The 27614-nt window shown below is 38.4% G+C and overlaps 5 protein-coding genes across 5 annotated transcripts; 2 read left to right on the forward strand and 3 right to left on the reverse strand.

The window, feature by feature from the left end:
* The first annotated feature begins 3706 nt into the window (after positions 1–3706).
* Positions 3707–7048, forward strand: LOC110756977 (transcription factor bHLH62-like). The gene is made up of 8 exons (XM_021958485.2): positions 3707–5067; positions 5208–5435; positions 5564–5629; positions 5741–5809; positions 5923–5994; positions 6128–6340; positions 6447–6531; positions 6639–7048. The coding sequence occupies exons 1-8, from the start codon at positions 4093–4095 to the stop codon at positions 6674–6676; spliced, it is 1746 nt and encodes a 581-aa protein (XP_021814177.1). The 5' UTR covers positions 3707–4092; the 3' UTR covers positions 6677–7048.
* Positions 7049–11476: 4428 nt separating this feature from the next.
* On the forward strand, positions 11477–15226 carry CSLC6 (Cellulose-synthase-like C6). The gene is made up of 5 exons (XM_021958472.2): positions 11477–12456; positions 12798–13106; positions 13338–13628; positions 13715–13828; positions 14095–15226. Exons 1-5 carry the CDS (start codon positions 11494–11496, stop codon positions 14728–14730), a joined length of 2313 nt encoding a protein of 770 aa, XP_021814164.1. The 5' UTR covers positions 11477–11493; the 3' UTR covers positions 14731–15226.
* Positions 15227–15461: 235 nt separating this feature from the next.
* On the reverse strand, positions 15462–19327 carry ROF1 (rotamase FKBP 1). The gene is made up of 13 exons (XM_021958473.2): positions 18827–19327; positions 18632–18718; positions 17807–18067; positions 17641–17715; positions 17468–17548; positions 17180–17374; positions 16994–17086; positions 16730–16905; positions 16492–16614; positions 16267–16413; positions 16057–16184; positions 15842–15962; positions 15462–15710 (listed from the first exon to the last, which is right to left on the reverse strand). Exons 1-13 carry the CDS (start codon positions 19005–19007, stop codon positions 15660–15662), a joined length of 1719 nt encoding a protein of 572 aa, XP_021814165.1. The 5' UTR covers positions 19008–19327; the 3' UTR covers positions 15462–15659.
* Positions 19328–19677: 350 nt separating this feature from the next.
* FKBP15-1 (FK506-binding protein 15 kD-1) lies at positions 19678–22685 on the reverse strand. Its single transcript, XM_021968374.2, has 6 exons — positions 22531–22685; positions 22375–22424; positions 21831–21893; positions 20890–20980; positions 20168–20272; positions 19678–19944 (listed from the first exon to the last, which is right to left on the reverse strand). The coding sequence occupies exons 1-6, from the start codon at positions 22592–22594 to the stop codon at positions 19865–19867; spliced, it is 453 nt and encodes a 150-aa protein (XP_021824066.1). The 5' UTR covers positions 22595–22685; the 3' UTR covers positions 19678–19864.
* A 2585-nt stretch (positions 22686–25270) lies between these two features.
* LOC110756961 (Tetratricopeptide repeat (TPR)-like superfamily protein) lies at positions 25271–27239 on the reverse strand. Its single transcript, XM_088245112.1, has one exon. It carries the CDS (start codon positions 27177–27179, stop codon positions 26007–26009), a length of 1173 nt encoding a protein of 390 aa, XP_088101238.1. The 5' UTR covers positions 27180–27239; the 3' UTR covers positions 25271–26006.
* Between the last annotated feature and the right edge of the window lie 375 nt (positions 27240–27614).

Consider the following 27614-nt stretch of genomic DNA (forward strand, 5'->3'; position numbering starts at 1 on the left):
ATGTTTTTTATTATTATGAGAAAATATTTATGTTCACTCTCATGCAAATCATATGATATATTTTTCAGAAAAAGAGAAATATATGACATCTTGAATTACAAGCCATGCAAAAGGGGAAATCAAAACAGGTGAAGGCTTCCAACAACAAAAAAAAGAAAAGAAGAAAAAACAGGTGGAGGCTGAAAACCGACACGCAAATTTATATAATATTATTTTATAACTTACGTACGTGATTGTTTCCACACATGTTCAAAAAATTTATAGGTACACATTTGACCTAAAATCTTCCCAACATTTAATGTTGAAGAACAATCTTGTTTGTGGAGAACTAGGGCGGTGGAGTTGCCCACTTAACCAAGCCACGAAATTGATAAATAAAGTACCAGAAAAAAGAAGAAGATTTAATTACATTTTGACCACATTAATTTCAAACTCATACATACAATTAATTAACTATCTACTACTATTGTTTTCACGATTTTTTTTAATGTTGCAAATGTAAAACCAGGCCATGTGACAAACCAGTGCAATTGGTGCCAAGATTTTGTTCCATATATATATAATATGTAAATATATATGAGAGATTTCTTAAATAATTTTATTTGAGTGAAGTCCTTTAAGGTATTTTACGAATTTTTTTTCAACAATTCAAATCATTTATTTTTTAGATCTTTATTCACAGATCATCCTTACAAAAAATTAGACAAATCAGAAATCGTTTCGAGATCCAATTGTGTACTAAAAAATCAATGAACACGGTGCTTTAAGAAATTACTAAAATGTCAATAATTCAATTGAGTGGTCAAATGATATTGGATTCAAGTGATTTTTTTGTAGAGATGATCTTTGAATTTATATCTACAAAATAGACGGTTTGGATTAGTGAAATACAATATGAAGTGGGCCCTACAAAGATTTATTTGAGGGATCCATCAACTGAAGCTATATGTATATCTATATATGTATAGATATTATTTACATCCCTAAATTTCTTTTCTATATTAGCTTTAGTGTCAGAGGTTAATTCAAAACTAATTTGATGTTCTCAGATGTCGGTTGACATATTAATCCATACATATATATATATATATAGTTAGATGCATCATAAATATGTTCCATGATAACGGCTACATGTAGATCGATGGGGAAGACATTGATAAATGAGGAGATATGCATGCATGGCCCATGAGGGTTGGCAAAATCTCATGTGATGCATATTTTTCGTGCCCTAAATAAGTTTTTGAGAAGTGACCAGAAAGTGGTCAGAGATGGAGTCGCGTTGAATGGAATGAAAACTTTAGGACCATAAATATAAAGTCTAGAAAGGGTTTTTGCTGTATGCATAAATGATAGCCAGCCATGGATATTGTGGTCTCCAACTTGAAAGATACACATGAGCGCATGCCTGAGAAAGAAGAAATAATACTTGAAAGATACATGAATTTATCCGAAAAATGGATTGGGTTGGTCACAACTATTAAGGCATAGTACTTAACCTAAAACACATTTAGTATTGGTTTCATATTGCTTTTTGAAAACTTTTCTAAGATAGTGACTTTGTTTATCATCATTTGTTTAGCGGCGAATTTCTCATTCATGTTGCAATTAAGGAATCACAACATATTCGATGAATTACTTTGACGCATAAACACACAGCTGTCTCCTATGAGTTTCAACGCGTTATTCTCATGTATGTGTGTGTGAGCAACAGAGTAGGCTAATATTACAAAACAATTCGTAAATTTCAATATTTTATGAGTGACAAAACTGCAATTAGACGAGTTGGAATAATGTATCCAAAACTCCTAATTTGAGCTTGGAATATGAACTTACAATTAGCTTAATTCGACGTAGGGAAGCAAAACATTTATTTCTACTATCTAAACATAAGACAAACCCATATTATAAAGGAGAGCGTGCAATGGAGTAGATGGGACTTGACTGCATTTTCATGAGGAATTACCAAATTGGGTGGCCAAATGTGTGTGTAGGGTAACAGCTATACAAAAAATAACTTGAAGGAACAAGTGCTTCTGCTTCTCTTGTATTTCTTAGAGAGAGAGAGAGAGAGAGAGAGAGAGAGAGATGGCCTGTTATGTGAACCAGACCAAACCCGGGTAAACCGCCCAGTTGCCCCATTTAATTCAATCATTGACCAAGCCCTAAACAAGTCCTTGATGAAGAAACACATTTATATATTTTCCTTTTATGTTTTCCACAAGATGAAAATTTAAAATTTGGTTTAGCATGAACGTAGACGAAATTAACTTTACTGTTCAATAAAAATAAAACAGAATCTATTTTTATTCACTTTGACTTTTAAACCAAACAATCCCTTGTGTTGACTCAAATGATTGCTGAATATAAAATTAGGGTTTCTTAAAAATTACATAAACAAGAGGGAGTTGGGGAATATCTACATTGAAATTAACCCCTTCCCCCGCTAAAGCTTAGGTTAGGTTATTTTAAACTGCGTCAAAATGTCAGGTACAACACTTATGTCATAGATGATGGATTTTTCTATTTTTAGGTACCCAAATGGCCCCTCAATCAAACACCCCCCTCTCCAACAAAAAAGAAAAAGAAAAAGAAAATCAAATTACCCAAATTACCCAATGAGCATACATGCCTGGTTATTGGGGATTTTCTCTATAGGATCTTGACAATTCCATGAAGGGTGGTGCATTAATTTATGCTCCATTTGATTAAGCATAACGAGACATAAAAGTCTACTAGAAGTCCTGTGAGAGAATTCAGAAGTACCGTGAGAGAATTCAAATGTAGAGTTTAACTTAATAGTTGTCGGTGTAATTTATAAAGATTTTCAATTTAAAAAATGTGTCAGATAATTATTGTATTCGACACAATTCTAACACCATCAAGTCAATTTATTTGAGGAGGAAATCATAAAAAGATCTAAGAGCTTTCGACAAAGTATTCAAATGCCAAGTTTATCTTATTAGGCGTAGGTGCAATGCAATTGAAGAAGATACCCGACTTATGATATCTGAATGTCGGACAACTATTACGTTTGACCCACAATTCTAACACCATCACCAAGTCAATTTGGTTGGGGAGGAAATCATGAAAAGGTCTGAGAGCTTTAAACAAAGTTAGAATTGGAAAGCTAAAAAGCCTTCACAATCCAAGCCATGATTAGTTGTACCCCAAATTGTCCTCCAAACCCAAAATGGTTCTCATGGTTTGTGTACATGGACTATATGCTCGTGTGTATTCTTTCAACTACCAAAAAAATTTGTCTTCATCTTGTAGCTAAATAAAAACGTGAAAGAAACAAATGTGAGTTACGTCAATTGATCAGGTCAATAAGTCAGCTCACTTACAATCAAGTTTGAATATCCTTAATGAAAAGAATACGTGCAAACAAAGAGTGTAAAAGAAGCAGAGAAAAACTTCAGTAGTGGTTTCCATGCCTTGTTCTAGGGGCAGTGGATGTGGATTGTTTATTTCGAGAGGGAAATTGGACAATTAGGCATTTTAGGTGTTTTGACGTCCAAGGCCCGGCAACCACCACTTCCCGCCTTTTCCGGAGGTGGCCAAAGTAAAACTACCAATTTACCCCTGTCCTTTAGCAACCAAAACAAAAAAAACTCAAAACCCCAAAATGCAAAAAGTCAAACTAACCTTTTTCTCTCTTCTCTTTTCTATTTTTTTGGTGAAAATTTTCTCTCCTCTTTTCCCTATTTAACTTAATCACCCCACAACCCACCCCCTTCCCCCTCTCCTCCTTCCCTCTCTTTCTCCTTTCTGCTTCTCTTTCTCTTTCTGTCTCTGCTTTTGCTTAAGCTTTTATGCACCAAACCATCATACTCATTACTCTTCTTCTCTCATCTGCAATCATATATATCAAACCCCACATTTGTATCTTCCACCACCCCAAATTTCACTTCCTCTTGCTTCTCTTTCTCAAACCAACCTGTTGGCTTTGGAAGCCTTTCTTCTCTCTCTTTCTCTGTTTCTCCACATAACCCAACAAGAAAGAAGAAAGAAGAAAAAAGAAACAATCTTTTTAGCTGCAACATTTTAAAGTTTCAGCCTTTCCATACTGATTGACAAATTGCTGATCGTATCATGGAGAATGAGTTTTTTCTAAATGCTGGAATCCCACCTCCACTTCACTTTCAGCAAACATCTTCAATGCCGGCATGGCGTTCTTCGTTCTCGACCGCCATGGACATCCAAGCCGCCGCCACGGCAGACCGGAATTGCTCATCAGAGCAGTCACCGGATTGCTTCTTCAATCCCAACTGGGACAAGTCAGCCGACCAGAACATCCACTTCGAGTCAGCCCTGAGTTCAATGGTGTCTTCTCCGGCGGCATCAAATTCCAACATCTCCAATGAGAGCTTTGTGATCAGAGAGTTGATAGGGAAGCTTGGAAACATCGGGAGCTCCGGTGAGATCTCGCCGCACTCTCAGTCCTTGTTGGGAATTCAGGCGAATACTTACATGGGTAGAAATGGAAATGGAAATGCAAGCACCAACACTTCATGTTATAGTACTCCTTTGAACTCGCCTCCCAAGCTGAGCTTGCCCATCATGGATCATCATTTGAAGAAAGAAAAGCTGCCCAATTTGGGAAAGTCCATGCCTTTGAATTCTAGTGTGGCTGAGTTCTCAGCTGACCCTGGATTTGCAGAAAGAGCTGCTAAATTTTCATGCTTTGGGAGCAGGAGCTTCAATGGCAGAACAACCCAACTTGGAATGAACAACAACAACAGCAACAGCAACAATACTGAGCTGCCTTATAGATCTAATGCCATTATGGGAAATGGTAAGCTTCCTCGGGTTTCGAGCAGCCCTGCTCTTAAGGCACTTGGATCTCAGACAGGTCTGCAAGAAAAGATGAATTCTTTGCTGCAGGATCGAAATGAATTGCCCATTTCTCGAGAGGAATCAACATTTTCTGAACAAAACCCAAATGGGGAGACAGGGTTGGTAGCTTCCAATTCCATGGATTTGAATTCCAGGAAAAGAAAATCAGTTTCCAAGGGAAAAGCTAAGGAGCCTCCACCAATATCATCCCCATCTCCCATTGCTACAAAGGTACATACTTTGCATACATACATACATACATACAACAAATTTACTCATTTTCCCATTTTGAAATTTGTGCAGCATTTTACTTTGATTATACATTACAACATTATTTAATTCAATGTTTATTCTTTTATTTTTGGGTACAGGGGGCTGCACTTAATGATAATTCTAATGCAAAGAGAAGCAAGCCAAATGAAAATAATGGGAATGATCAAAATGGCTCTGTAAAAGCAGAGGAGGATGCAAAGGGAAGTACAAGTAGTGATGAGAAACAAACCAAGACTGGTCCAAAGCCACCTGAGCCTCCCAAGGACTACATTCATGTAAGAGCAAGAAGGGGTCAAGCCACTGACAGCCATAGTTTAGCTGAAAGGGTAAGAATTATGGGCTGACCTTAAAATTCAATTTAATTTAATTCCCTCCAAAATCTTTATATTGTCATTATGCCATTTCATTGATTTTTCAAGCTTTATGCTGACATGGGTTTGTGTAATTTTGATAGGTCCGAAGAGAGAAGATCAGTGAAAGGATGAAGCTTCTTCAAGATCTTGTACCTGGCTGTAACAAGGTCTGCAAAAAATGCAGAATTTGACTGACAAGCTTTTATCTTTTTAAGGTGCATGATTGTGTGATGTGTCCTTTTTACTAATATGACTTTGATTTTTGGTTTTTTTTTCAGGTCACTGGAAAAGCACTTATGCTTGATGAGATTATAAATTATGTTCAGTCATTACAACGTCAAGTCGAGGTAAAATGACATTTATGGATAAAAAAGAAAAAAAAAAGTCAACAAGGTCGGATGCTTGTAAATTGTATAGCAGGTTCCAAGTCATTTCCCTTATATGCATATTTATTGTGCAGTTCCTCTCTATGAAGTTGGCTTCTGTGAACACCAGGCTGGATTTCAACATGGATGCTCTAATGTCAAAAGAAGTAGGTTTATAATTTATTCTCTCAACAAAGTTAATGGCTGTATATATATATATATATTTTTTTTCTATGTTTTTTTCCAACTTTTCTGAATAACTTTTCTGAATTGGGATTTTGCTGGTTTTTCTGGTTTTAGATATTTCAACAAAACAACTCTTTGCCACAACATCCAATATTCCCATTAGATTCCTCGGCACAAGCCATTTATGGCCACCAGCGCCAGCAAAATCCAGCACTACAGAACAACATTTCTAATGGAGCAGTGGACCCCTTAGATACCTCACTATGCCAAAGCCTTGGGATGCAGTTACCTCCACTCAGTGGTTTTAGCAGTGAAGGCATTCCTCAGGTAAGTTATTTTACAGTTTTACTTCACACAATTTTCCAAGCCAAAAGTACTTTTTTCTGGTAGTTTGATAAGTTATCTAACTCTGTCTCTGGTTAATTTGTTCCAGTTTCCAGCATTTGGTGAAGATGATCTGCAAACCATTGTCCAAATGGGGTATGGTCAAAATTCAAATAGGGAAACAGAATTGGATGGTGAGTAAGAAAATCATGTTAAAAACCGTCTCAAATCCCTACTGTATAAAATTGTGAATCATAAATTCATAAATGGTAATTTATTTTTCTTCTTTTTTATGCTGCAGGTTCAAATCAAGTATCCCACATGAAAATTGAGCTCTGACCACCATTTTGTCAGTCTTTTCCATAATGGACAGAGGGGATGCTGTTGTATATACAAGATATAAAAATTTGAAGATTGCATGGACTGCTACTGAGCCTTTTATCATTTGCTTGGTACCAAGAAGCCCTTTATCATCTTTAGGTCTATTGATCAAAGAGAGCCATTATTTTTTTCTGCCCTTCAATTTCATCATCTTTTTCTTTCTTTCTTTTTTTCAATGTAATTTTGTTGTCTAATTTTCATCCACTGTAAAATCCCAGAAGCAAATTTCTGTATTCTGGTGCAAATTAAGTCTTTGCTTACAGCACCATGTAAAATAACAAATGCTAATTAATTAGATGAAGTGCTTTGTCATTTCATTTCAATGAGAAATTTTTGTCTATTGTCATTTGTAATTTTCCACAAAGGTCATGTCAATGGAACACTGTTAAAAGTTTGCATCTAAATCTTTTGGATTTGATTCTAACTTGTGTTGCAACCAGCTGTATGAGTGGGGTCTCTTGCTCTCTAAAAAGTCTTAATTTGAATGATTAAGACATTTGGTTATAAATCTTGAGCTGGGGTCAACCATGATTTCTGCCATATTTTGGGCATCTGTAATTTTCACAGGTTATCCAAAAACAGAAGCTTCTGTTCCCTTTTTACTGTTCTGAATAGAAAATTGAATATCAGCAGCAGCAGAGGTGTTAGAAGTTAGAAGATAGAACCACTCCATTAAAAATCTTTAGGTTTTTTTTATAAAATTTTTATGATATACAATTATACAAAGAACATCAAAAGAATCCCAGGTTGGCAATGGTGAGATTCTGACTAGGCCCAATGTATCAAAGAGCTTTATAATCTCACCCACTTTAAAATTGTATGGCAATAGAAAAACAAGAGAAAAGGGTTTTGTAGTGGAGTTCAGGTTTGGAAAGATACCCTTTAAAATTTAGACTAATCTTTTTCTGAGAGGTGGTTAGTAAAAATCCAAGTTTTGGGTTCAGCAAAAGATTTGTGCATTGCAGCCTTAATCATTATTTTTATTTCAAGGGTCTATTATTGGTCTGCAGATTAGTGTAATTTAATTACTAGAAAGATGCTTTGGATGTGGTGCACAGCATACTTGAACAGTTACATATCTTATTATATAATTGTTGTAATGATAGGCAAATTAATAATTACAATTAGAAAATTGTAGTCTGACAGTCTTGTCTCCATGAAATTTAAAGCCAATTACATGGAGACGTGTACATGATTGATATTTTTCTTATCTTTTGCCCTTTTTTTTGCCTTTGTCCTCTTCTTGATTGTTTATGCAGTTGTTTCTTCGAATGCTTGGGTGGGTGGGTCTTTTCTGATTAAGGAAAAAAATTTACTAGTAACGGAGATAACATTATTTTATTATCCCGACCAATAATATAATGATATATTGAAAAGTTATCTTATGTGCCATTGTGTTATTGGCCGATAATAGCAAAAAGTGATTCCTATTGCATGAGAGTTTCTCTCTTGATTAAGGTTCCTCCTATTTACTAATTTGATTGAGAATTGAAATGAAAAGGGAAATGACTTAACTTGACATGGACTGGCCACTTTAGGCTTCACTGGCACCCAATTTCAATATTCTTAACTGAATTGAGCTAGCATCAACAAAACAATTGAATTAATAAGATAGTTCTATATTACTCTAGATGTTACGTATTTAATATCTAAATTACCCTAGAAAAATGATCGAAGTTCAAGCTTTAATAATCTTATAGATTTTATTTTCATGAGAACTTACCAGCTTATTAGTTTAACAGTACTTTTCTTCTCAATGTCAAAATATGATACACGTTCGATTTCCCTCTTCCCTCGTTTATCAAAAGAGAGGGTCTGGATTGTTCTTTGTTTTTCTTGAATACCAATCACTGATATTGGAGCAATTTGAGCACTGGATTGTTCTTTGTTTTTCTTGAATACCAACCACTGATATTAGAGCAATTTGAGCAATTTGTTATATGTGTCTGGCATGATGCTTCTACTAAGCTAGCTGTTGGAAACTAATCTGTGGGTGAAATGTCCTAATCAAATCCTGAAATCTATGACCTTAATGGAAGGGAAAAAGCTTCGGGTCTCCGCGAGATGGCTTTGGCTTTTGCAACCAAAAACCCCAAGAGAAATGAGGGGACCCTACCCTTTACCTATAGCCCTCCTGCTAGAAAGAATGTTTGGAGAGATTTCAAAACCTCAAAGACAACAAGTGGGTTTGTTGGTTTAAGGGCAATTATAGTGACCCATTATTATAGGGTAGGTGTCCTATGAATTAACCAAGTTGTCACTATTCTATCACCCCATTTTCCCCAATGTTCTCATTTGGGTTCTTTACCTTTCACCTAAGGAAGGGAGAGAGAGAGAGAGAGAGAGAGAGGGCCTGCCTTTTGAAACTTTGATTGGCCATTTGGTGTTTTTCGCTTTGCTTTTGTTGGGGAGAAAGACAGGCATCATTTGCTTCACCAACCATTGCATTATTTCATGCTCTCCAACTGTAAACGTGTTTTGTCTCTCTTTCTTTCTTTTCCCTTGCATTCTTCTAGAGCTTCTTACTTATTTCTTATTACACAAATTACACTTTAATCAAGAAAGAAATGAATGAATGAATGAATCTAATGTCATCTCCTTTTCATAAAATCTGGTTAGATTTGAAGTGTCACAATCGCACTCGGTTTTCCTTCAGTTAGAACGGTGGACAAGTTTTGTGGTGGCGAAGTAAACCTCAAATGTCAAACAAGTAAAATACAAACAATAAAGATTTTTTTTAATGAGGGAAACTTAAAATAAACATAACCTTGCTTCACCTATTTTCTTGCCCTACTTCATTTCTTTTACTTGCTTTTCACATTTTTCATTGGTGAGAGAGTATTTGTAAGTTTGTGACAGTTGCTTAATTTGCATTAAAGAAGTTCCGAAGAATAATAGAGTAAGAGTCGAACTCTTGTTGTAGACATCTATAATGACATTTAGAAATCCGAAACAAGTATTTGAAATCAAGCAAGTAGACAAGAATTCAATGGAAGAGAACTCCTTGGTTTGAAATAAAGATTTTAAACTGTAGAATTCATAAAACAAACTTGTATTTGAAATCAAGCAAATGGACAAGAATTCATAAAACAAACTCGTATTTGAAATCAAGCAAATGGACAAGAATTCAATGGAAGAGAAATCCCTAGTCTGGAATAAAGAGTTTACACTATAGAATTCATAAAACTTGTATTTGAAATCAAGCAAGTAGACAAGAATTCAATGGAAGAGAACTCCCTAGTCTGAAATAAAGATTTTAAACTGTAGAATTCATAAAACAAACTTGTATTTGAAATCAATCAAGTGGACAAGAATTCATAAAACAAACTCGTATTTGAAATCAAGCAAATGGACAAGAATTCAATGGAAGAGAACTCCCTAGTCTGGAATAAAGAGTTTAAACTGTAGAATTCATAAAACAAACTTGTATTTGAAATCAAGCAAGTAGACAAGAATTCAATGGAAGAGAACTCCCTAGTCTGAAATAAAGATTTTAAACTGTAGAAACAAACTTGTATTTGAAATCAAGCAAGTAGACAAGAATTCAATGGAAGAGAACTCCCTAGTCTGAAATAAAGATTTTAAACTGTAGAATTCAAAAAATAAACTCGTATTTGAAATCAAGTAAGTAGACAAGAATTCAATAGAAGAGAACTCCCTAGTATGAAATAAAGATTTTAAATTGTAGAATTCATAAAACGATGCGACTCATTATATATATTTTGAAGTCCTCTCCTATATTAAAAAAGTCGATAAATCCTTAAACTCACATCCACGCCGATGCAGGGAGTCGATCCCAAGACCATTCCTGCGGAGAAGCAAAGCCCCAACCACTCCACTGTGGTGCCCATCAACTTGGAGTTGACATATACATATCCAATTGAACTGTCCAAAAACCCAAGCAGAACTTTGGGCCTGCAAGCTTGCATCTTGTTCCTAGTTAGGCCCCAACAAACCCAAACGGTTTGGATTGGAAAAGTTGAGATCTGGGTTCATTGTTAGGCTGGCCCATTTGTACAAGTGACCCAAAATTGCCAAACCAAATAAATTGGCATTGTGGGTTAGTGTAGTTGTTTGTTTCCATTAGGTTGTCGTTTGTTGGGAATGTCGTGTCATGGGATCATTTGATTTCGGCCTTTACTCAATGGAATTGGATGATGAAAATCAGTCGTTTGTCGTTTGTCCTTTGGTCGTATTCACTTATTTGACCAATCCCTGCCTGGTTTATGAACTAGATGTGTTGCTTGTTTGACCAACTAATATGTGATAATTTGCACAATTCAAGCTAATTGAATCATTTGATTAACAATTTATCATTTGTTTATGTTTTTGGCAAATATCATGATTGGATTTTCCATTGCACACGGGTTTCCTTATGTATACATTTAAAATTCAATTCCTTCTATATACACGATTTATTAATTTTATGCGAGATGAAATAGTAATATGAGAATATGGAAAAGGAAATGTAACTAACATTCTCAATCATAAATTACTATGCATGCGAATATCTTTATTAGACAATGATTTAACTAAGTACCGGTTTCGAAGTGCTTATAAAATATTTAAGATAACTAAAACTATTTACGACAACATTTAGTAAAAAAGTTAAAAAGTACTTTGAAAAAAATCACTTTGATATTTATCAACTGTTGTTTTATTACAAGCGCTTATAAATAGAACTGCTTTGTCGATAGGCATTTCCTAAAATAGCCGTAATTAGCGCGTGGGTAAGAGCAAAATGTAGATATGAAAACGAAAGTCCGAAAAGTCGCATGTCCTGCCCACTCTCGCAACAAACAATCGAAGTAAGAAAATCAATCAAAAATGCTAAGAGACTCTTAGGCAAGTCTCTTACTAAATTTAGCGCAAAAGGCCCCCTCTTTCAGCGCCACACAGAAACAGAGTCATTTAGTTGTTACACACAGAACAGAGATCTGAGAAGACGAAGAAGAAGAAGAAGAAGACGAAGCAGAAGAAGAAACACATATATATCTATATATATAATTAATTTATTAATGTCTCGAGCTCAGAACCATGAGTTTCAAGAATGGTGGAACAAGCAGAGACAGAGCAACCACGACCTCCTCCTCTCCGACGAATCAAGCCACTTGCTCGCCGTCGATATCCACAGCCCCGGCCCCGATCTGACGGTCGGGAAAGACCGCTCACGAAGCGCCCGCCAGCTGTCCTGGGTCTACCTCCTCAAGTTTCAGCAATTCGCCGCCTCCCTCTCCTCCGTGACCAGCTCCTTCCTCGTCCTCCTCCGCACCGCGAATCGCCGAGTAACCTCGCCGGATTCCCCCGCCGATTCGTCCTCGTCGCGCCTCTACCGCGTCATCAAGGCTTTTCTGATCGTCGTGCTCCTGCTGCTCTGCTTCGAGCTCGTGGCCTACTTCAAGGGGTGGCATTTCAGTCCGCCATCGGTGAGATCAGCCGAGCTCACGGAGCTTCTCTACGCCAATTGGCTCCACGTTCGGGTCAATTACTTGGCGCCGCCATTGCAGAGCTTCGCCAATCTCTGCATCGTGCTCTTTCTGATTCAGTCTGTTGATCGCATTGCTTTGTTGCTCGGATGCTTCTGGATCAAGTTTCGGAGAGTCAAGCCCAAGGCGGTCATGGAGTACCCAACGACGTCGTCTTCGAATCAGGACGAGGAGGGGAACAGTACTGAGGATGTGAATGTGGAGGATTATCCCATGGTGTTGTTGCAGATCCCTATGTGCAATGAGAGGGAGGTAAGATGATGTAGGTTTCTAATCCCTAACGACACCGTTTAGATTTCCTCTAATGTGTTTTTTTATTTATGTTTTAGTTACAAGTTAATATCAAGCTTCAATTTTTTTCGTTTTTCATAAAATGCTAGAGTGATACATGAGCATGAGCCTTGTATGGCATTTTGTATGTTTAGTTACGAACATAAGTTGGAAGTTAGAACTGGGCATTGTTAAATTTGATTGCTTATGATATAATGCTACAATGTTGGTCTTGATAGATTACTAGTGTTTCTGTTATGCCTTCTAGCTACCCTTTGTCTCTCATTTAGTATTGAAATGTGCTTCTGTTGGGTGACGAACAGGTGTACCATCAGTCGATTGCTGCGGTTTGTATTCAGGACTGGCCAAAGGAGAGAATGCTTGTGCAGGTTTTGGATGATTCCGATGATATAGAGGTTCAACAGCTTATCAAAGCGGAAGTAAGCAAGTGGCAGCAACGGGGTGTCCCCATATTGTACAGACATCGGCTTATACGCACAGGGTATAAGGCAGGGAATCTGAAATCTGCTATGAGCTGCGATTATGTTAAGAATTATGAGTTTGTAGCCATCTTTGATGCAGATTTTCAGCCGGGACCTGAGTTCTTGAAGAAAACCGTTCCTTATTTCAAGGTAATTTTTTAATCTGTATTAGAACACACTATTCTGATTAATCTGTTGGTGTTTTCGGTGTTTTGTTTAAGTATACACTACAGAGAATGGGACCATTCATTTACACTCTCAGCTTATGTGCATGATTAAGTTCACAATACTTAAATCATCTAGGCTGCTGGCAACTTCACTTCTTAATTCAAAGTCCTTGTTTGCTGGATTGAAAGTGGGTTTTGTATTGTTTTCTTGAAGGGGAATGATGATCTAGGATTGGTCCAGACAAGGTGGTCTTTTGTAAACAAGGATGAGAACCTGCTTACCAGACTGCAGAATATAAACTTGTCCTTCCACTTTGAAGTTGAACAACAGGTCAATGGGGTGTTTATCAACTTCTTTGGGTTTAATGGTACGGCTGGTGTGTGGAGGATTAAGGCCCTTGAGGAATGCGGTGGTTGGTTGGAACGAACGACCGTCGAAGACATGGATGTTGCTGTTCGTGCTCATCTTTGTGGATGGAAGTTCATATATCTGAATGATGTCAAGGTGTGCATATTTTCCATTGTCAAAGTTTCGACTTTACATAGTTTAAAGCTTCCTTGTATGGTTTGCTGAACTTGCTGCTTTTGCAGTGCCTTTGTGAACTTCCAGAGTCCTACGGGGCATACAAGAAACAGCAACATCGCTGGCATTCTGGTCCAATGCAGTTATTCCGTGTGTGCTTCTTTGACATACTCCGTTCAAAGGTATAGAAGTTCCTTTATATTCATTAATTTTTAGAAGAATATTATTCATTATTTTAATAGTAGGAAATCTAAGCCACAAACAGTGTAAAAAGACTTGATTATCTGTAAAATTAAGAAAGTGATTGAGGTGCATTGCCTTTTGTTATGAGAAAGATAGGCTCTTGTGGTCATCTAAATCTCAAGTCAGAAAAAATTTGACTTTGGTACAAATTCTTTTACCAATATAAGTACACATGAACATAAACTTTATTGTTTTCTCATTCCAGGTGAGTTTGACCAAGAAAGCAAATTTGATATTTCTCTTCTTCCTCCTGCGGAAGCTTATACTGCCGTTTTATTCGTTCACTCTCTTTTGCATCATTCTTCCCTTGACCATGTTCCTACCAGAGGCTCAGCTACCAGCATGGGTTGTTTGTTATGTCCCTGGAATTATGTCTGTCTTGAATATTCTTCCTGCACCACGCTCATTCCCATTTATTGTACCCTACCTTCTTTTCGAGAATACCATGTCAGTGACCAAATTTAATGCCATGATATCAGGATTGTTTCAGTTTGGAAGTTCTTATGAGTGGATAGTTACAAAGAAACTGGGAAGGTCATCAGAGACAGATTTAATTGCTTTCGAAAGGGAGTCTGAGCCGCTAGTGCAAACTACTGGTCTTCAAAGGTCAGCCTCAGAATCAGGCCTTGATGAGCTGACCAAACTAGAGACATCTAAGAAAACTGGGAAGAGGAGAAGAAATCGATTATATAGGAAGGAACTTGTAATTGCCTTTGTATTGTTGACTGCTTCAGCAAGAAGCTTGCTGTCTGCCCAAGGAATTCACTTCTACTTCCTACTATTTCAAGGGATCACCTTTCTAGTTGTTGGCCTTGATTTGATAGGAGAGCAGGTGAGCTGACCTCCTCCGAGTAATGCTGTCAAGTAGTGTTGAGTGCTTTCCCGGAATGTACCATGGGGCGGGTACTTTGACCAGAGCTTTGAATTCTATATCGGCGCGCCGATGACAGAGCTGTAACCGTCAGTTCCCTGCTATTTCCGATAGTCGACTCCCCTGATAGAAGCAATTTCGTTGTGCTCGGCACGTATCTGTAGACGGTAACTAGACTCTCTCAATCCAAAACTGTATGTATCATTGTTGGTGCCAAGCGACAGTTCTTGAAGTTTGTCTCATTGATTTAGATATGGGAAAGGGGCCCTAAAGATTAGTTTGTAGGAATGGATCCAATTTTCCAGTCCCATCAGTTTGTCTGGTACAAAATACCAATGTACAATTGGTTGCCCGTGCCAAAGGCTGGCGTCGTTAGATCATCACATTTGTTATTCTTTATTTTTGCTACTAACAAATTGTGTACGAGAAATTATATTTTGATTTGATCAGTTTGAAATTTTATTGAGAGGACTTTTTCCTTCTTCAAGAAAAGCAAGCGTATATCATTCATTTATATGTAATTTGAAGTCTGGTCATTTCAGCTTAGACAAACCTCAGGACCATGACGTACACAAACCCAAAACCTCAGCTGTTCCAACAGCTTGCCAATGCCAAATCTTGTCCAAATTCCACGGTTTTTGGCATTGTACGCGTTTCAAACTTCGATAAACTCAAATTACAGAAATCAAAAGCTTTGATGGTTAAGAGCAACATAAATAAGGTGTATTGAAAAATATTTAACTTACAAAATTCAATGTCAACAATCCAGTTTTAGTAAACCATCCATTACAACTTCTTTGCGCCAAGACCAAGTAGTCCTACACAATTTAAAAAAGCTAGGAATTTACTCCTTAATGACACAATTGGAAGCTGCGAGCCGATTATGTGATGCAGTCCCCTTATGCCTTGCTGTCTACGCTAATGGGTTCAGCATCTTTAGCTGCTGTTTTCTGTAAAGCCAAAATCAAAACCAGTCGATTAAACCCAGAAATCATGAAATCACCACCAGCAACTGCAACCAAATGACAACTGTTCGAATCATAAATTGAAATCAATGTCCCACTAGAAGAATACTACTTACATTGGAATCCGGAGAGTCCGACTTGGTCAATTTGGCAAACATGTTGCCGTAAAACTTGGCCTCCTTTTTATTGAATTCTTTCATCTTCTCCTTCAAAGTCTTGTACTCCAACTTCACATCCCTGTTTCAACGTAGAAAGAAGTGTGAACATTTCAACTTCTCCATCAAACAAAATACTGTAAGAGAGAATCCAGACACTTGAGAAGGAGCAAAACCTGTTGTTGGGGTCTATTTCAAGAGCCTTCTTGATGTCGAGCTCAGCCAAATCCAAATCTGCCAGCTGAATATATGCCTGAGCCCTTCTGTACAGGGCCTTCACATTTCTACCCTCGATTTCCAACACCTGTGCACAAAATAGTCGGTTAGTAACTGTAAAAGTCACAGAGAGGGAACTTCCAAGCATTTCTAAGTTCTAAATTGTGGACCTTGGAACACAACTTTTCAGCCTGTTTATAATCTTTCAGCTTCAGCTTGCAAGCTGCATTGTTAAGATTGCAAGCAACCTTCAACACCTTAGACTGTTTTTTCTCCTCTTCACTAAAGGAAGTATCATAATCGATGTACTTGACAGCCTGCACGGAAAAAGCTCCAGTGAGCATAACAGCTCAAGTCCAATCATCTGGTTCATGAGTCAACATTTGTCATCCTACCTTTTCATATCTCTTGGAAGCTCTTGCATATTTACCTGCCTTAAACAGTGCATTCCCTTCTTCCTTCTTCTTACCAGCAGCTTCAATCTTTTCTTCGGTATTCATGTCCCATGATTCCTTATCCTGAGGTGCGAAATGAATAATACAAAAATTATTTGAGAAAAACACACAATCTCAGTAATTTGATGCCAATGGATACATGTTGCACAACGTAATCTGAGCGGCATTATTGACCCACCTTTTCAAAAGATACGAGCTCAACCTCATAGTAGACTGTCGAATTAGGAGGTACCACAGCCAACTCCTGTGGGGACTCTGAAGAACCAAATGCATACTCTGGTGCAATGGTCAGGAGTGCTACCTCACCCTTCTTCATTGTCAGGACAGCTCTATCAAGCCCATCAATCACTTCCTCTGTCCAATACAATCATTGACTCAGTACCACTATAGGCAAAAAGAACAAAACAAAAGGTTAAAAAGAAGCACTTCGCATTATTATTACCCTCATCTGTCTTAAACTCGAACAGCTCTTCTCCTTCAGCATGACCTTTCTTCGAAAATTCCGTACCATCTTGCAGCTTCCCAATCAATTTCACTGCCAGCAACAAAATCAGAGAACTATTTAAAAACTTTTTAACCTGGTATAGATTGTAAAATACTCATCTGAAATCAATGGGCTAACACCTACATTTAACAACAGCCCCTTCATTTGGACGTTCAAATCCCTCCCCTTCTTTCACGATCTTCTTAATAACCTTCTTGTCATCTGTCACTTCTGAGACAGTTTTCCATGATACCAACTCTAAAGTGATGTGAAGAGTGGCATTTGGAGGAATGGCACCCTCATAACCAGATGCAGGCTTACTCTTATCCCCAAATCCATCTGGAACGAAGACGCAGGCAAATATTAGATCATAACATAATGGTCATTTTTATATTTCATATAATATCAGGCTGATGGCTCAAGGCAACTCACATTGTGGTTTCACCGTTAATAATACCTTCTCCCCTTTCTTCATTGTTTTAACAGCCTTTGATAGGGCAGGACAGAAGTAACCTATTTACAAGATTATGAGTCCATTAAAAAACCAAATTCTCAACCAAAAAAAATCGAACTGAATTCATATATATATGACAAGAAAATGATACCATCTTTGACAGTGAATTCCACTCTGTCAGATTTTTCAACAACTTTTCCATCATCAAGCCGAGCCTCAAAATTAACTGCATAAAGAACAGGAGCAGAAGGCAGTTAATAGACAACGATCACAGATAGCACATAAGCCAATAGAAACAGCATTAAAGAGAAACCTACCTATAACTTCATCGAGGTCTTTTGGGTTCTCCCATTTTTCTCCCTCTTTCAAGATCTTCTTAATTATTCCACCATCCTTGGATATGTCATTGACACTGGTCCACGATAGCAATTCAACATCGAACTGCAATGTGGCTTTGGGAGGGATAGTTGGTGGGGATCCAGACTCTCCATAAGCCAGCTCAGGAGGGATGGTGAAAAGCGCATCCTCACCTTTCTTCATCGTTCTAATACCTTCATCCCATCCCTTAATCACTTGTCCTGCACCACAACATCAGAAAACTCACTCCGTGAGAGAGAGCTCACCCTGAAAGGAGATCAAACTCCTAAGCATTTCCCAGGAGCTTTTGGATTATGACATAAGATTACAAAACAATAAGAACCACGACAACAAAATCTTAACAAGGACCATAATATTGCATATCAATACAGCTATTTAAAACTCAATTTCATCTCTTTAACTTAACAAAAAGATGCCTCTAATTGTCAATTCTTCTTCCAAAGGTCAAGAATTCATTGTACAAAAGATTTTAAAGTACAAATACGATGCATGTTTTCACTGCCAGTTTAAGCTTGCTTCTTGATAACATTCTAGTAGTCCCAATGAAGTAAAATACCACTCTTTCGTCGTCAAACTATCACTTAAAGTCTTTAAACCAATCATTCCCAAACTTCCCACCCACTTCCTAATGAAAAACACTGCACGCATGCATTTGTGCAAAACTAACTCAACAAGGCATTATTTCCATCTAAATCATCCAGCAGCTTAATCAAGCTACTAAATCTCATTAGATTGAAACTGAAAAATGACCAAAAAGCTCTCACCTTGTCCAAGAGTGAACTTGAATGGAGTCCCCCTGTCACGGCTCGAATCGAACTGAGTCCCGTCGAGCAATGTCCCAGTATAATGAACTAAAACCATAAACATCGCAATCAATCTCAATCCATAAACAACAAAAACACTTCGAAATAACCAAAAAAATAAAATTGCAGAAAACAATAGTTCAAAAAAGCTTGCACCTTCAACCTCGTCGCCATTTTTTGGGGTGTCCCAACCTTCACCTTCCTTGAGGAGCTTCTTCTTCAAGCCCTGCTTGCCGATCTCCTTCTCCTCACCGACCTTGAGAACGGGACCCTCGTCGGGGAGATCAAAGTCCCCGTTCATCTCCTCCGGCACTGGCATGTCAAAGTCCTCATCCATTTTCTCGCGAGCGTGAGATGAGAGCCTAAGATTCTAGACTGAGATTTTGATCTTCAGGAAAATTAGGGAAGTGTGAGTCTGTGCGTGTGTGAAAGTCGAGGCTTTTTTATGGGTGTGATTATGAGTTCTAGAGGCTTCTACGAGGGTTTAGGTTGCAGAGGGGCTCGTAATCTGATTCGGTACTTCTTCGATTGCGCTCCGGGTATAATCCAACGGCTCAGATTATACTGATGACAGATACGACGTCGTGTGCTTTCCATTTATAGCATCCACAGCACAGTTCGAAGTACTACATGCCGTTTTCTTTTGGACGTTAGTGTTCACTTTTTCACCGTCTTTAATATGCAGTGCCTTCTTCTAGCAGAAGGCAGAAGCTAGAAGCAACAGAAAGCAGTGAGTTTGCTTTATTTAGAAGAAAGCCTCCCAAAATGGGCAAAAGGGCTTTTGGCTTAAAGGCCCCCAAGTTTACATCTTTCTTTTGAGCAAACTTCAAGTAATTTTGAAATGATAATGCCACCCCAAGTCCGCATCTTTCTTTTGTTTTGTTTTTGGTTTCTGCTAAAATGATTTAACATATTTGATTGCGAATTTTAATCTCGTAATTAGACAAAGCCATGATCATTAAGTTTGCGATTAACAATCTCAAAACATCGCACCTCGGCATGTCAAATTATGGTAAGAAAACATATTTCCTCTTAAGTTCAAAAGTACATTGAAAAAAACGTAGTGTAGTCTGCTAATGATTGTAAAGCAAAATAAAGTTTTGGCTCACCAAGCCACTGGTTACAAGTAATTTCTTGAACACAACTAAGAAATGAAAAACGAAGGAGCAGCCCGAGTCAGAAATCATTCCCCAACTACAGCTCGTCATCTTTAGGTTTCGATCCTCTTCCCAAAATTTCAATGAGCTCCGTGTCAAATATCAGTGTTGCGCCTCCTGTAACGTTCAAGGAACAATCATTTGAGATTCTGAACTATATTTTATCTATAAGCATCATTGTCTGTAAAGACAATTATGTAGATCTTGCCATCCTGAGTTTTCATATGCATTCACTCTAATCGTTTCATTGCTTTTACACATATATGGTTCACACTAAATAGAGGCACAGCCAGTAGAGAATTGAGTACAGTGATGCAGAAGAGAATTGGTTCACACTAACCTGGGATGGTTGGTGGAGAACCCTGCTCTCCATAGCCAAGCTTTGCCGGAATTTTCAACTTCCTCTTCTCACCTACGCACATTCCCAGAATTCCTTGGTCCCATCCTGTAAGAAAAATTTTGTTCAGGCAAACCAACAGTAAGAGTAGAGTACAGTGAACTTGCACTGTGTAAGCTACATGTAATATTCAAGTAAATTGCTACCCATGGCATCGCATCCAGGATGCAGCATACCCATCATGCTTGATGTTTGCCATAATCACATGGAAGTTGACACAATAGATAAAACTCTCTCTCTCTCTCTCTCTCTCTCTCTCTCATCAAGGACAATCTAGAAACATTCTTACATATTCCCAGCATTAATTAAAAATTGAATAAAATACAAGCTACACAACGTGAACATAAAGTACAATAAAAAACAGTCATAGAAAACCCATCGTTAATTACAAATTAGGGGAAGCAGCTTTAAAGAGTATTGACAAGCTGAAAACCCAGTAAACTCTTATGGCCAGTAGAAACGACTATTAAAAGTGAATCAATATACTTATACTAAAAAACAGGATTATCTGAAACTGATTACTAATAAAGCATAATCAAATGCTTCCTATATGAACCATTGTCAAAAGTACGGGTTTGCCTCTGCTCTGCATTCCAACTATTTGGTATTTGTAATAAGAAAATTACGCAAGAATATGTAATTGAGTTAAATAGCACACCACACACCTTTAATAACTTGACCAGTCCCAAGCTCAAAAAGGATTGGATCGCCCCTTTCAAAACTAGAATCAAATACAGTTCCATCAGTGAGTTTCCCCTGCAAAGGTCAAAGAAGAGAAACTAGTCAATCAATCTTCACTATAGGATGAGAGATTGGCTCATTCATCTAATGTATAGTGAGCCAACGAGAATAATGCGGGTAGAATTTAGATATTGAATACATTAAACCACTACCAAAATAGATACTGAAAACGGAAAGTTTAATGTCAAAGTGCACTATGTCACATCCAATCTGCCAGAACATGGGAGGACATGCTGAACATTTTCAAGAGGTCTTGATGAGGACTGTTATTAGTTCCTCCCAAATGCCTAGCTCATATTGAAGAAGCCTTTGGGATTAATAAGCTGACCACAGTGGGGAATGGAAATTTGACTGACAATAAACATTGGGGGAAAAAATACCAAATTAAGGGCCAAAATGTACATATACATCAGTCTCATAAGAGCTTCAAGGATGTAACCAGATGCTATTAGGTTTCACTGAGTATGCTCCATTGTAATCAAAACATACAAAAAGACATACAAGCCCGGGAGTAACAAATATTTAGGCAGCATAATCTATAAAAATAGACCCAAGGAATGATGAAATAACAATAGAGTTGTTAGGATGCTTAATCAATGCTTCAAATTTCTTCGAAACTGGAAAGCACTCTCATTTCAAAAGTTCGTCAACCATACTACTAGATTTTCAGCTCGGGTAACAATGTGGTGATTTAAAAGCATATGAACTCAAGGCTTGAACTTGTCAAGAAAAACAAAAATTATGCTAATCAAATTTTATTTATGACATGTTTATCTGAATCCGAGTACAATTAACTTCAGTATTTAACGCATATATCTACTAACATACACTATTTAAAAGCATATGTTTCAGGAATTCTGCTCACCCGATAGTGTACCCTGACTTTATCACCTTTGCGAGCTTGAAGTTCACAAGCTTCTGGCTTATACTGCAACATAAAGGTAAATTATCAATAAAGAGGAATTGAGGATAGTTCCATATAACTCTATCAAACCCCTCTTTGTTTAAACGATCCATACACAAGAAACAACAACAATGTCAACAGATGCCAAGGAGTCAGCCAAATTAAAACCAAAAAGACAAGCAGTATCACAGGACACCCCAAGCCTTCTAAAACTACCCAAACTAAGCCAATCAATGAAAATAACTGAAGTGATAAATACCCAAAAGTCCTAAACAATTATAATATCCAAAAAGATAATAAATTGCAATGACCCATTAAGTAAGAAACTTACAACTCGACCAAGCAGCTGATCCACACACATATATAACTACAAATCAACCAACTCCAGCAGCTACCTTTTAACATATTTATAAATTTGTTCACAATTTCACAATCAAAACAGCGTTTTGGATCGCAACTTCGACTAGTAAAGAGATAGATGAACAAAATGAAAAGCGTAATTCACCTTAACACCAATCTGCAACTCTTTGACTTCCTTCACCTTGTAGGCCAAAACTGGATTTTGAAAAAGAAAAAAGAACAAGAAGTCAGCAATGAAATTGAAATATTATGAATACAATCAGGAATTAACGATGTTTCCGTGAATGATGACGAGACCTACCAAAGCCGGAGAGAGACAAGAAGAAGAGAACGGCGACGGCCTTCATTGCAACAACGGAACCCATATTTGCGATCTCTCCGTCTCAGTGTCTCGAGTGTTTTTGGTGGGTGTCGATTTTATGGGCTCTCAAATCCTGCTCCTATTGGTCATGAACACGTCGATGTAATTCTCTTGCCTTACGTGGCAGTCAACGAAATGCACATCCATTTTTGGTCTACAACATTGCACCTTTGAATCCATTGAGCAAATGTTGTAATTTTTTTTCCTTCTCCAATTACATCCAATTACATATAGAACCTCTTTGTGTAATTTAATAAATTTTGTCCGAATATTTTTATGGCAAAATTTTAACGAGATCACACATTATTAGGATCCAGTTTTATGTTGAATTGTATTTATGGGGTCTTTTTTTTCTGGCAGCTACAAATGGGCTGGGCCGCCGTAAGGAGCAAACTGATGAAATTATCCCCCTATGTCTGAGTTCGAAGATCAAGCCCCAAGAATGTCTCGAAAGGGTAGTGAAGCCTTAGGAAACTCCTTGGTTTCCTTCACCAATGAAAATAACAACAACTTACGTATAAATTTTCTAGCTTGGCATGAGAGGCTTGTGGCATGAGAGCAAAATTGTCATGAGTTTAGCACTTAAAGAGAGAGAGAGCTGTGAGTTCCTATGAGAGGCATGGGTTCTAAGGGAAAGAGGAGAGGATTCTAAGAAGGTTTGATGAAGAAGGAGAAAGATGGGGAAGAATGATGGGTGGCTTTAGTAATTTCCGGCAGCTTGACAGAGACTCTGTCAATGCTATAGTAATTTGCCAGAAGAGGGGAAATAAGGGAGAATGGTGAATAGAGCACGAATTTGCTGGGCTTTGCAGGTGAGAGAGGAAGCTTGCTCTCTAGATGTGGATTGGTTTTGATGAGTAGAAGATGGCTCCTTTTATAGCCGCTGGAAGCCATCTTTTTCCAAGAAACCCTAATGGTTTCTATCCAATTTGCCCAAGCTTTTCCCTTCCTTTCTCCCTCCTTCCTTTGACTTATCTTATCTTGGTAAAACCCCTCTGCCCAATCTCACAAAATTTGGGATTTTGGGGAGCTTAATGCTCTTCCCGCAGCCGCCTCAATGGAGGACTCCCATTTTCAGCTATCTTTCTTCCTTATTTTCTCCCATTTTCCCTGGCTAGATCTGATGGGGAGAAAGAAATGGGCATGTATGCTGGTTCAAAGGATGGCATCGTTCCCTGCGTGCCAATATCCCTTGGTCCCTTGAATGTTTTTGCTTGGAACTTGCTCCTTCCATGTGCTGGAGCCTCCCAGCAGCCCTTCATGTGTGGATCCCCTGGCTTCTTCGTGGCTCTCCTCTTCAGCCAAGTGCTGAGGGCCTTGGATCCCCTTTATTCAAATTGTATGGGCCTTTTAATATAGAAAGTCAAGTTATCCAATAAGTGGGCTAAGTTCACCAAATATTTGGGCTTCGTGGGCTATCTAAGGTAATGGGTTATTTTTACTAAGGTAATGGGCTATTTTCTCTTTTGCACTTACCCACATATTTGGGCCTAAGAAATGGGCTTGAGTCCCGAGGCTCCCAAGCAACCCGGGATCCTCATTTCTTGGCCTATCAATGGGCCCCATGACAATTTATTACCATCCATGCCACAACCCACTCAAGCAAGCCCCGGGCATTTGAGTGGCTTGGGCCCACTTAAGCTTGTAGCGTGGCTAGGTGTAATAATAATGATTTTCGCTCGACATTGCATGTCGCTTGGCGTGCTTGAATTTTGTCGTCTTTGCAAAGGGATATGATGCTTGATTGGATAATTAGCTTGGGCTCGTAGAGCCAATGCATTTTATAGGCTATAGCGTGGCAGATTGCATATTTATTTGACATGGCACGTGGTTGTGGCTCGTGCAAGCGTGCATGACGAATTTCGTGTGCTCCGAACCGGATCTTTTCTTAATATGGTGTCACACTGGGCCGAGAATTTATTTGGGCCAAACCCTGAATTTTTTGGGCCTACAATGTTATTTATAGAACGGTCATAACATTTGTTCAAATATTTATACATTTAATAAACAACAGTCATAACATTTGTTCAATTTAATTACATTAGTTCATGGCACTTAGAACTATCAAGCGTGAGTCGTGACTATGTTAAAAAAAATTAAATGAATATACACATCCATTTATCATTGGGGACTTCACATATTTGGATTTCCTAATTTGTTGATGTTTGATATAACAAATGCGCTGTTTGATATAACAAATGCGCTCTCTCTCTCTCTCTCTCTCTCTCTCTCTCTCTCAGGATGCTATATGAATATTTCAGTTGCCTCCCATCCTTCTTCAAGATTATTAAGCCAATTAAAGTTAGATAGTTGGACAAATCCTCTCCTTTTAGGTAAATTTCACAACAAAACACACCCCCCCCCCTCCCCTCCCCTCCCCTCCTCCGTCTTTGTAATGCCGTTTAGCTATAACGAAGGAACAAAAACTCTTTGGAATCTCCAATTTTAATAGGAGATCGGCGTAGTCTATAAAGCCAATGATGCTTCATTTTCCTTGATATTTAGCACAACCACCAACCATTTCTTCTCCTCGCCTATATTTTGCACTTGTCTTTAAATCAATCATGTGTTTTCATTTCAATTAAACTGTGCTATTGAATATTCGGAAGTAAGGGCATCTCTTAGCCAAGGACAAGTCTTAACAAAGATGTAAACTTCAGTTAGAAATATACAATCCCGCTCACCTAAGGACCTAAAAATGAGGACTTTCATAAAAGGGCAAGATCTGTGGCTGATTACACACTCTTTTGTTAACTCAGTCAAACAAAATAAAAAAACTTACAAACATCCTCTTCAGGGAATAAAAAACTGATCAACAAAACTTCAAGCCATGCAAGGTTCTACAACCAACTTCTTATAACATCCCAAATCTCAGTAGCATGACCATATTAGATAGACAAGTATAGTGTCTACCTGAATAAATGCCATCCTCTGGGTTTGATTTCCAAGTATCAATCTGAAGACAGGCAAGATAGGCAAAACAATGGATGACTGTAAGATCACTTCATCTCAAAAAGAGTTTCACTTTAGTTCCAACTCCATCCAACAACATTATAAACAAAGCAAGTCTCCTTGAAATTTTGAATTGTTTACCTTACACTGCAATCAAAAGAAGGAAACTCTACTCTCCTCGATTCTAATGTATCCTGGAAATGCAGAAACTAACCTCCATAACATTCTGAGCAATCCCAACTCATCCTTGAATATTGATTCAAGAGAGCCGCCAAAACGCATAGCAGAACATAAATGCTAATACATCTTCAGCCAAAGTCACATTATTACATCCAATGTGCATCGCCCATATCATCAAAACTGGGCATCTCATATGATATTTGAAGATTTCAAATCTCATATATGAATCCAACCAAGGATAGGGTATATACGATTTGAACTGAACTCAAAGGACCAGTATTGAATTATTCCCCATTTACAAAATGCAATGCATTTAACAAAGTCTTGTAAGTTTTTTCACCCATCTTACTATCCCCTTTCCTGAACTCCTCTAGTAGATCAAACGCCTCGGAACCCTTCCCATCCCGGCACAATCCTTCCAATAACGTTTTATAAGTTAACAAATCAGGAGACATGGAATTACTCAACATATCAAGCACAACCTGACTCGCATCATCATATCTCCGTTCCATAGCAAGACTGCAAATCACAATCATATATGTACTACTGGTAGGCACCAACCCTTTTCCTCTCATCTCCTTATAAAACCCTAAACCCTGACCTACCCTCCCCTTCTCACACAACCCTTTAGCAATGTAACCATAAGTATACGCATTCGGCTCACATCCATACAATCCCATTTCGCGAAAAACCTGCATTGCATCTTCAACTTCCAAACACTTTGAATAAGCCTTTATGATCATATTCAACACAAAAGTATCAGGAATCACTCCACATGCCTTCATTTGCTTCGATAAAGACCGCACGGCACGCAGGTACACAAAGCACACATGCATATTATTAAACCTCCTAAGCAATGAGTTCAATAGCAGAGCATAAGTTTCAAGATTGGGTTTACAATCCTCAGAGTTCAACATTTTCTTATAAATATCAAACGCACGATTGAAAAGCATCTTTCTTCCGCAGCAAAATCGAATCATGGAATTATAAAGAGGCACGCTAATTTCACAAGCTCCGGCGATTACCTCTTCCACTAGGGTTTCGGCCTGCCGGAATCTCTTGCCGTTGATTAGGATTTTGACCATGGTGAGGTAGGTGGCCTGGTTGTGCTTGTAGTTGCGCTGCTGGGCAGTCCACCGGAAAATGTCGAGGGCGAGATCCGGGTCCGATTGGGCTTGCAGGGCCTCCTTGACTTCGAGTGGCCCGAACCCGGGTTTGAGCTTATGGACCCATGTCTCGAATTGCTTTTCTAGTGGGGTTCGGGTTCTGAGCGGGTTTGGAGGGTTAGGGTTTTCGGTGGATGAGGAGGACAGGAGGCGGTGGTAGAGTGACGGGTGGGTGAGCGGAAATGAGCATTGGGGGATTACTTGGCGAGAGGAGAGAGCTGGGCGTGGATGAGAGAGAATATTCGGGGTTCTGAGAGTGGCGGTGAGAAGGCGACGTATGGTCACCGGCATTATTGCAGAGCGAGGGAGAGTGTCTGGTAATGGCGGGATGCGTTTGGTGAGGTGGGAGGAGCTATTGGGTTTGGGTTAGACTAAGAATGGTATTGGGCTGGGCCTTGGTGTGGTACAATAGGGCTGTGCCCCAAGTCATTGGAGGAATAATATTTGGGTTATGTTGAGTCAAATTGGATTGGAGGTTTAGATGCATTTTGAACCCAACAAAAATATGGCCCAAGTTATCACTCGGGGTAGAACCGGTTTATAACCCTGGATCCGAGAAGATTTGGCCCTCTAGGTTGGAGCGGGTTACCGGTTGTACCCGGAAAATGTTTTAGCTCATAGCTAGAGTCGTATTTTGCTTTTATAAAGTCCAGTTGGCTATGACAGTGAGTAGGTCCCTTTACACCCAATTTTGAGTCTATCTTCTCGTGAATTAGATTAAGTTAG

The sequence above is a fragment of the Prunus avium genome, chromosome 8 (assembly GCF_965620075.1).
Source record: "Prunus avium chromosome 8, drPruAviu1.hap1.1, whole genome shotgun sequence".
Taxonomy (NCBI): Eukaryota; Viridiplantae; Streptophyta; class Magnoliopsida; order Rosales; family Rosaceae; genus Prunus; species Prunus avium.

Excerpts from the sequence above, each read along its gene's own strand:
- LOC110756977 (XM_021958485.2), top strand. The coding sequence starts at position 4,093 with ATGGAGAATGAGTTTTTTCTAAATGCTGGAATCCCACCTCCACTTCAC. Across the intron at positions 5,068-5,207 it reads CATCTCCCATTGCTACAAAG|GGGGCTGCACTTAATGATAA; the intron begins GTACATACTTTG and ends TTTTGGGTACAG. Across the intron at positions 5,810-5,922 it reads CATTACAACGTCAAGTCGAG|TTCCTCTCTATGAAGTTGGC; the intron begins GTAAAATGACAT and ends TTTATTGTGCAG.
- ROF1 (XM_021958473.2), bottom strand. The coding sequence starts at position 19,007 with ATGGATGAGGACTTTGACATGCCAGTGCCGGAGGAGATGAACGGGGAC. Across the intron at positions 17,549-17,640 it reads GGAATTCACTGTCAAAGATG|GTTACTTCTGTCCTGCCCTA; the intron begins GTATCATTTTCT and ends TCTTGTAAATAG. Across the intron at positions 16,185-16,266 it reads CTGAAAAGTTGTGTTCCAAG|GTGTTGGAAATCGAGGGTAG; the intron begins GTCCACAATTTA and ends TTTTGTGCACAG.
- FKBP15-1 (XM_021968374.2), bottom strand. The coding sequence starts at position 22,594 with ATGGGTTCCGTTGTTGCAATGAAGGCCGTCGCCGTTCTCTTCTTCTTG. Across the intron at positions 21,894-22,374 it reads AGTTGCAGATTGGTGTTAAG|TATAAGCCAGAAGCTTGTGA; the intron begins GTGAATTACGCT and ends TTTATGTTGCAG. Across the intron at positions 20,273-20,889 it reads GACTGGTCAAGTTATTAAAG|GATGGGACCAAGGAATTCTG; the intron begins GTGTGTGGTGTG and ends TTTTTCTTACAG.
- CSLC6 (XM_021958472.2), top strand. The coding sequence starts at position 11,494 with ATGTCCTGCCCACTCTCGCAACAAACAATCGAAGTAAGAAAATCAATC. Across the intron at positions 13,629-13,714 it reads TATATCTGAATGATGTCAAG|TGCCTTTGTGAACTTCCAGA; the intron begins GTGTGCATATTT and ends CTGCTTTTGCAG. Across the intron at positions 13,829-14,094 it reads TTGACATACTCCGTTCAAAG|GTGAGTTTGACCAAGAAAGC; the intron begins GTATAGAAGTTC and ends TTCTCATTCCAG.
- LOC110756961 (XM_088245112.1), bottom strand. The coding sequence starts at position 27,179 with ATGCCGGTGACCATACGTCGCCTTCTCACCGCCACTCTCAGAACCCCG.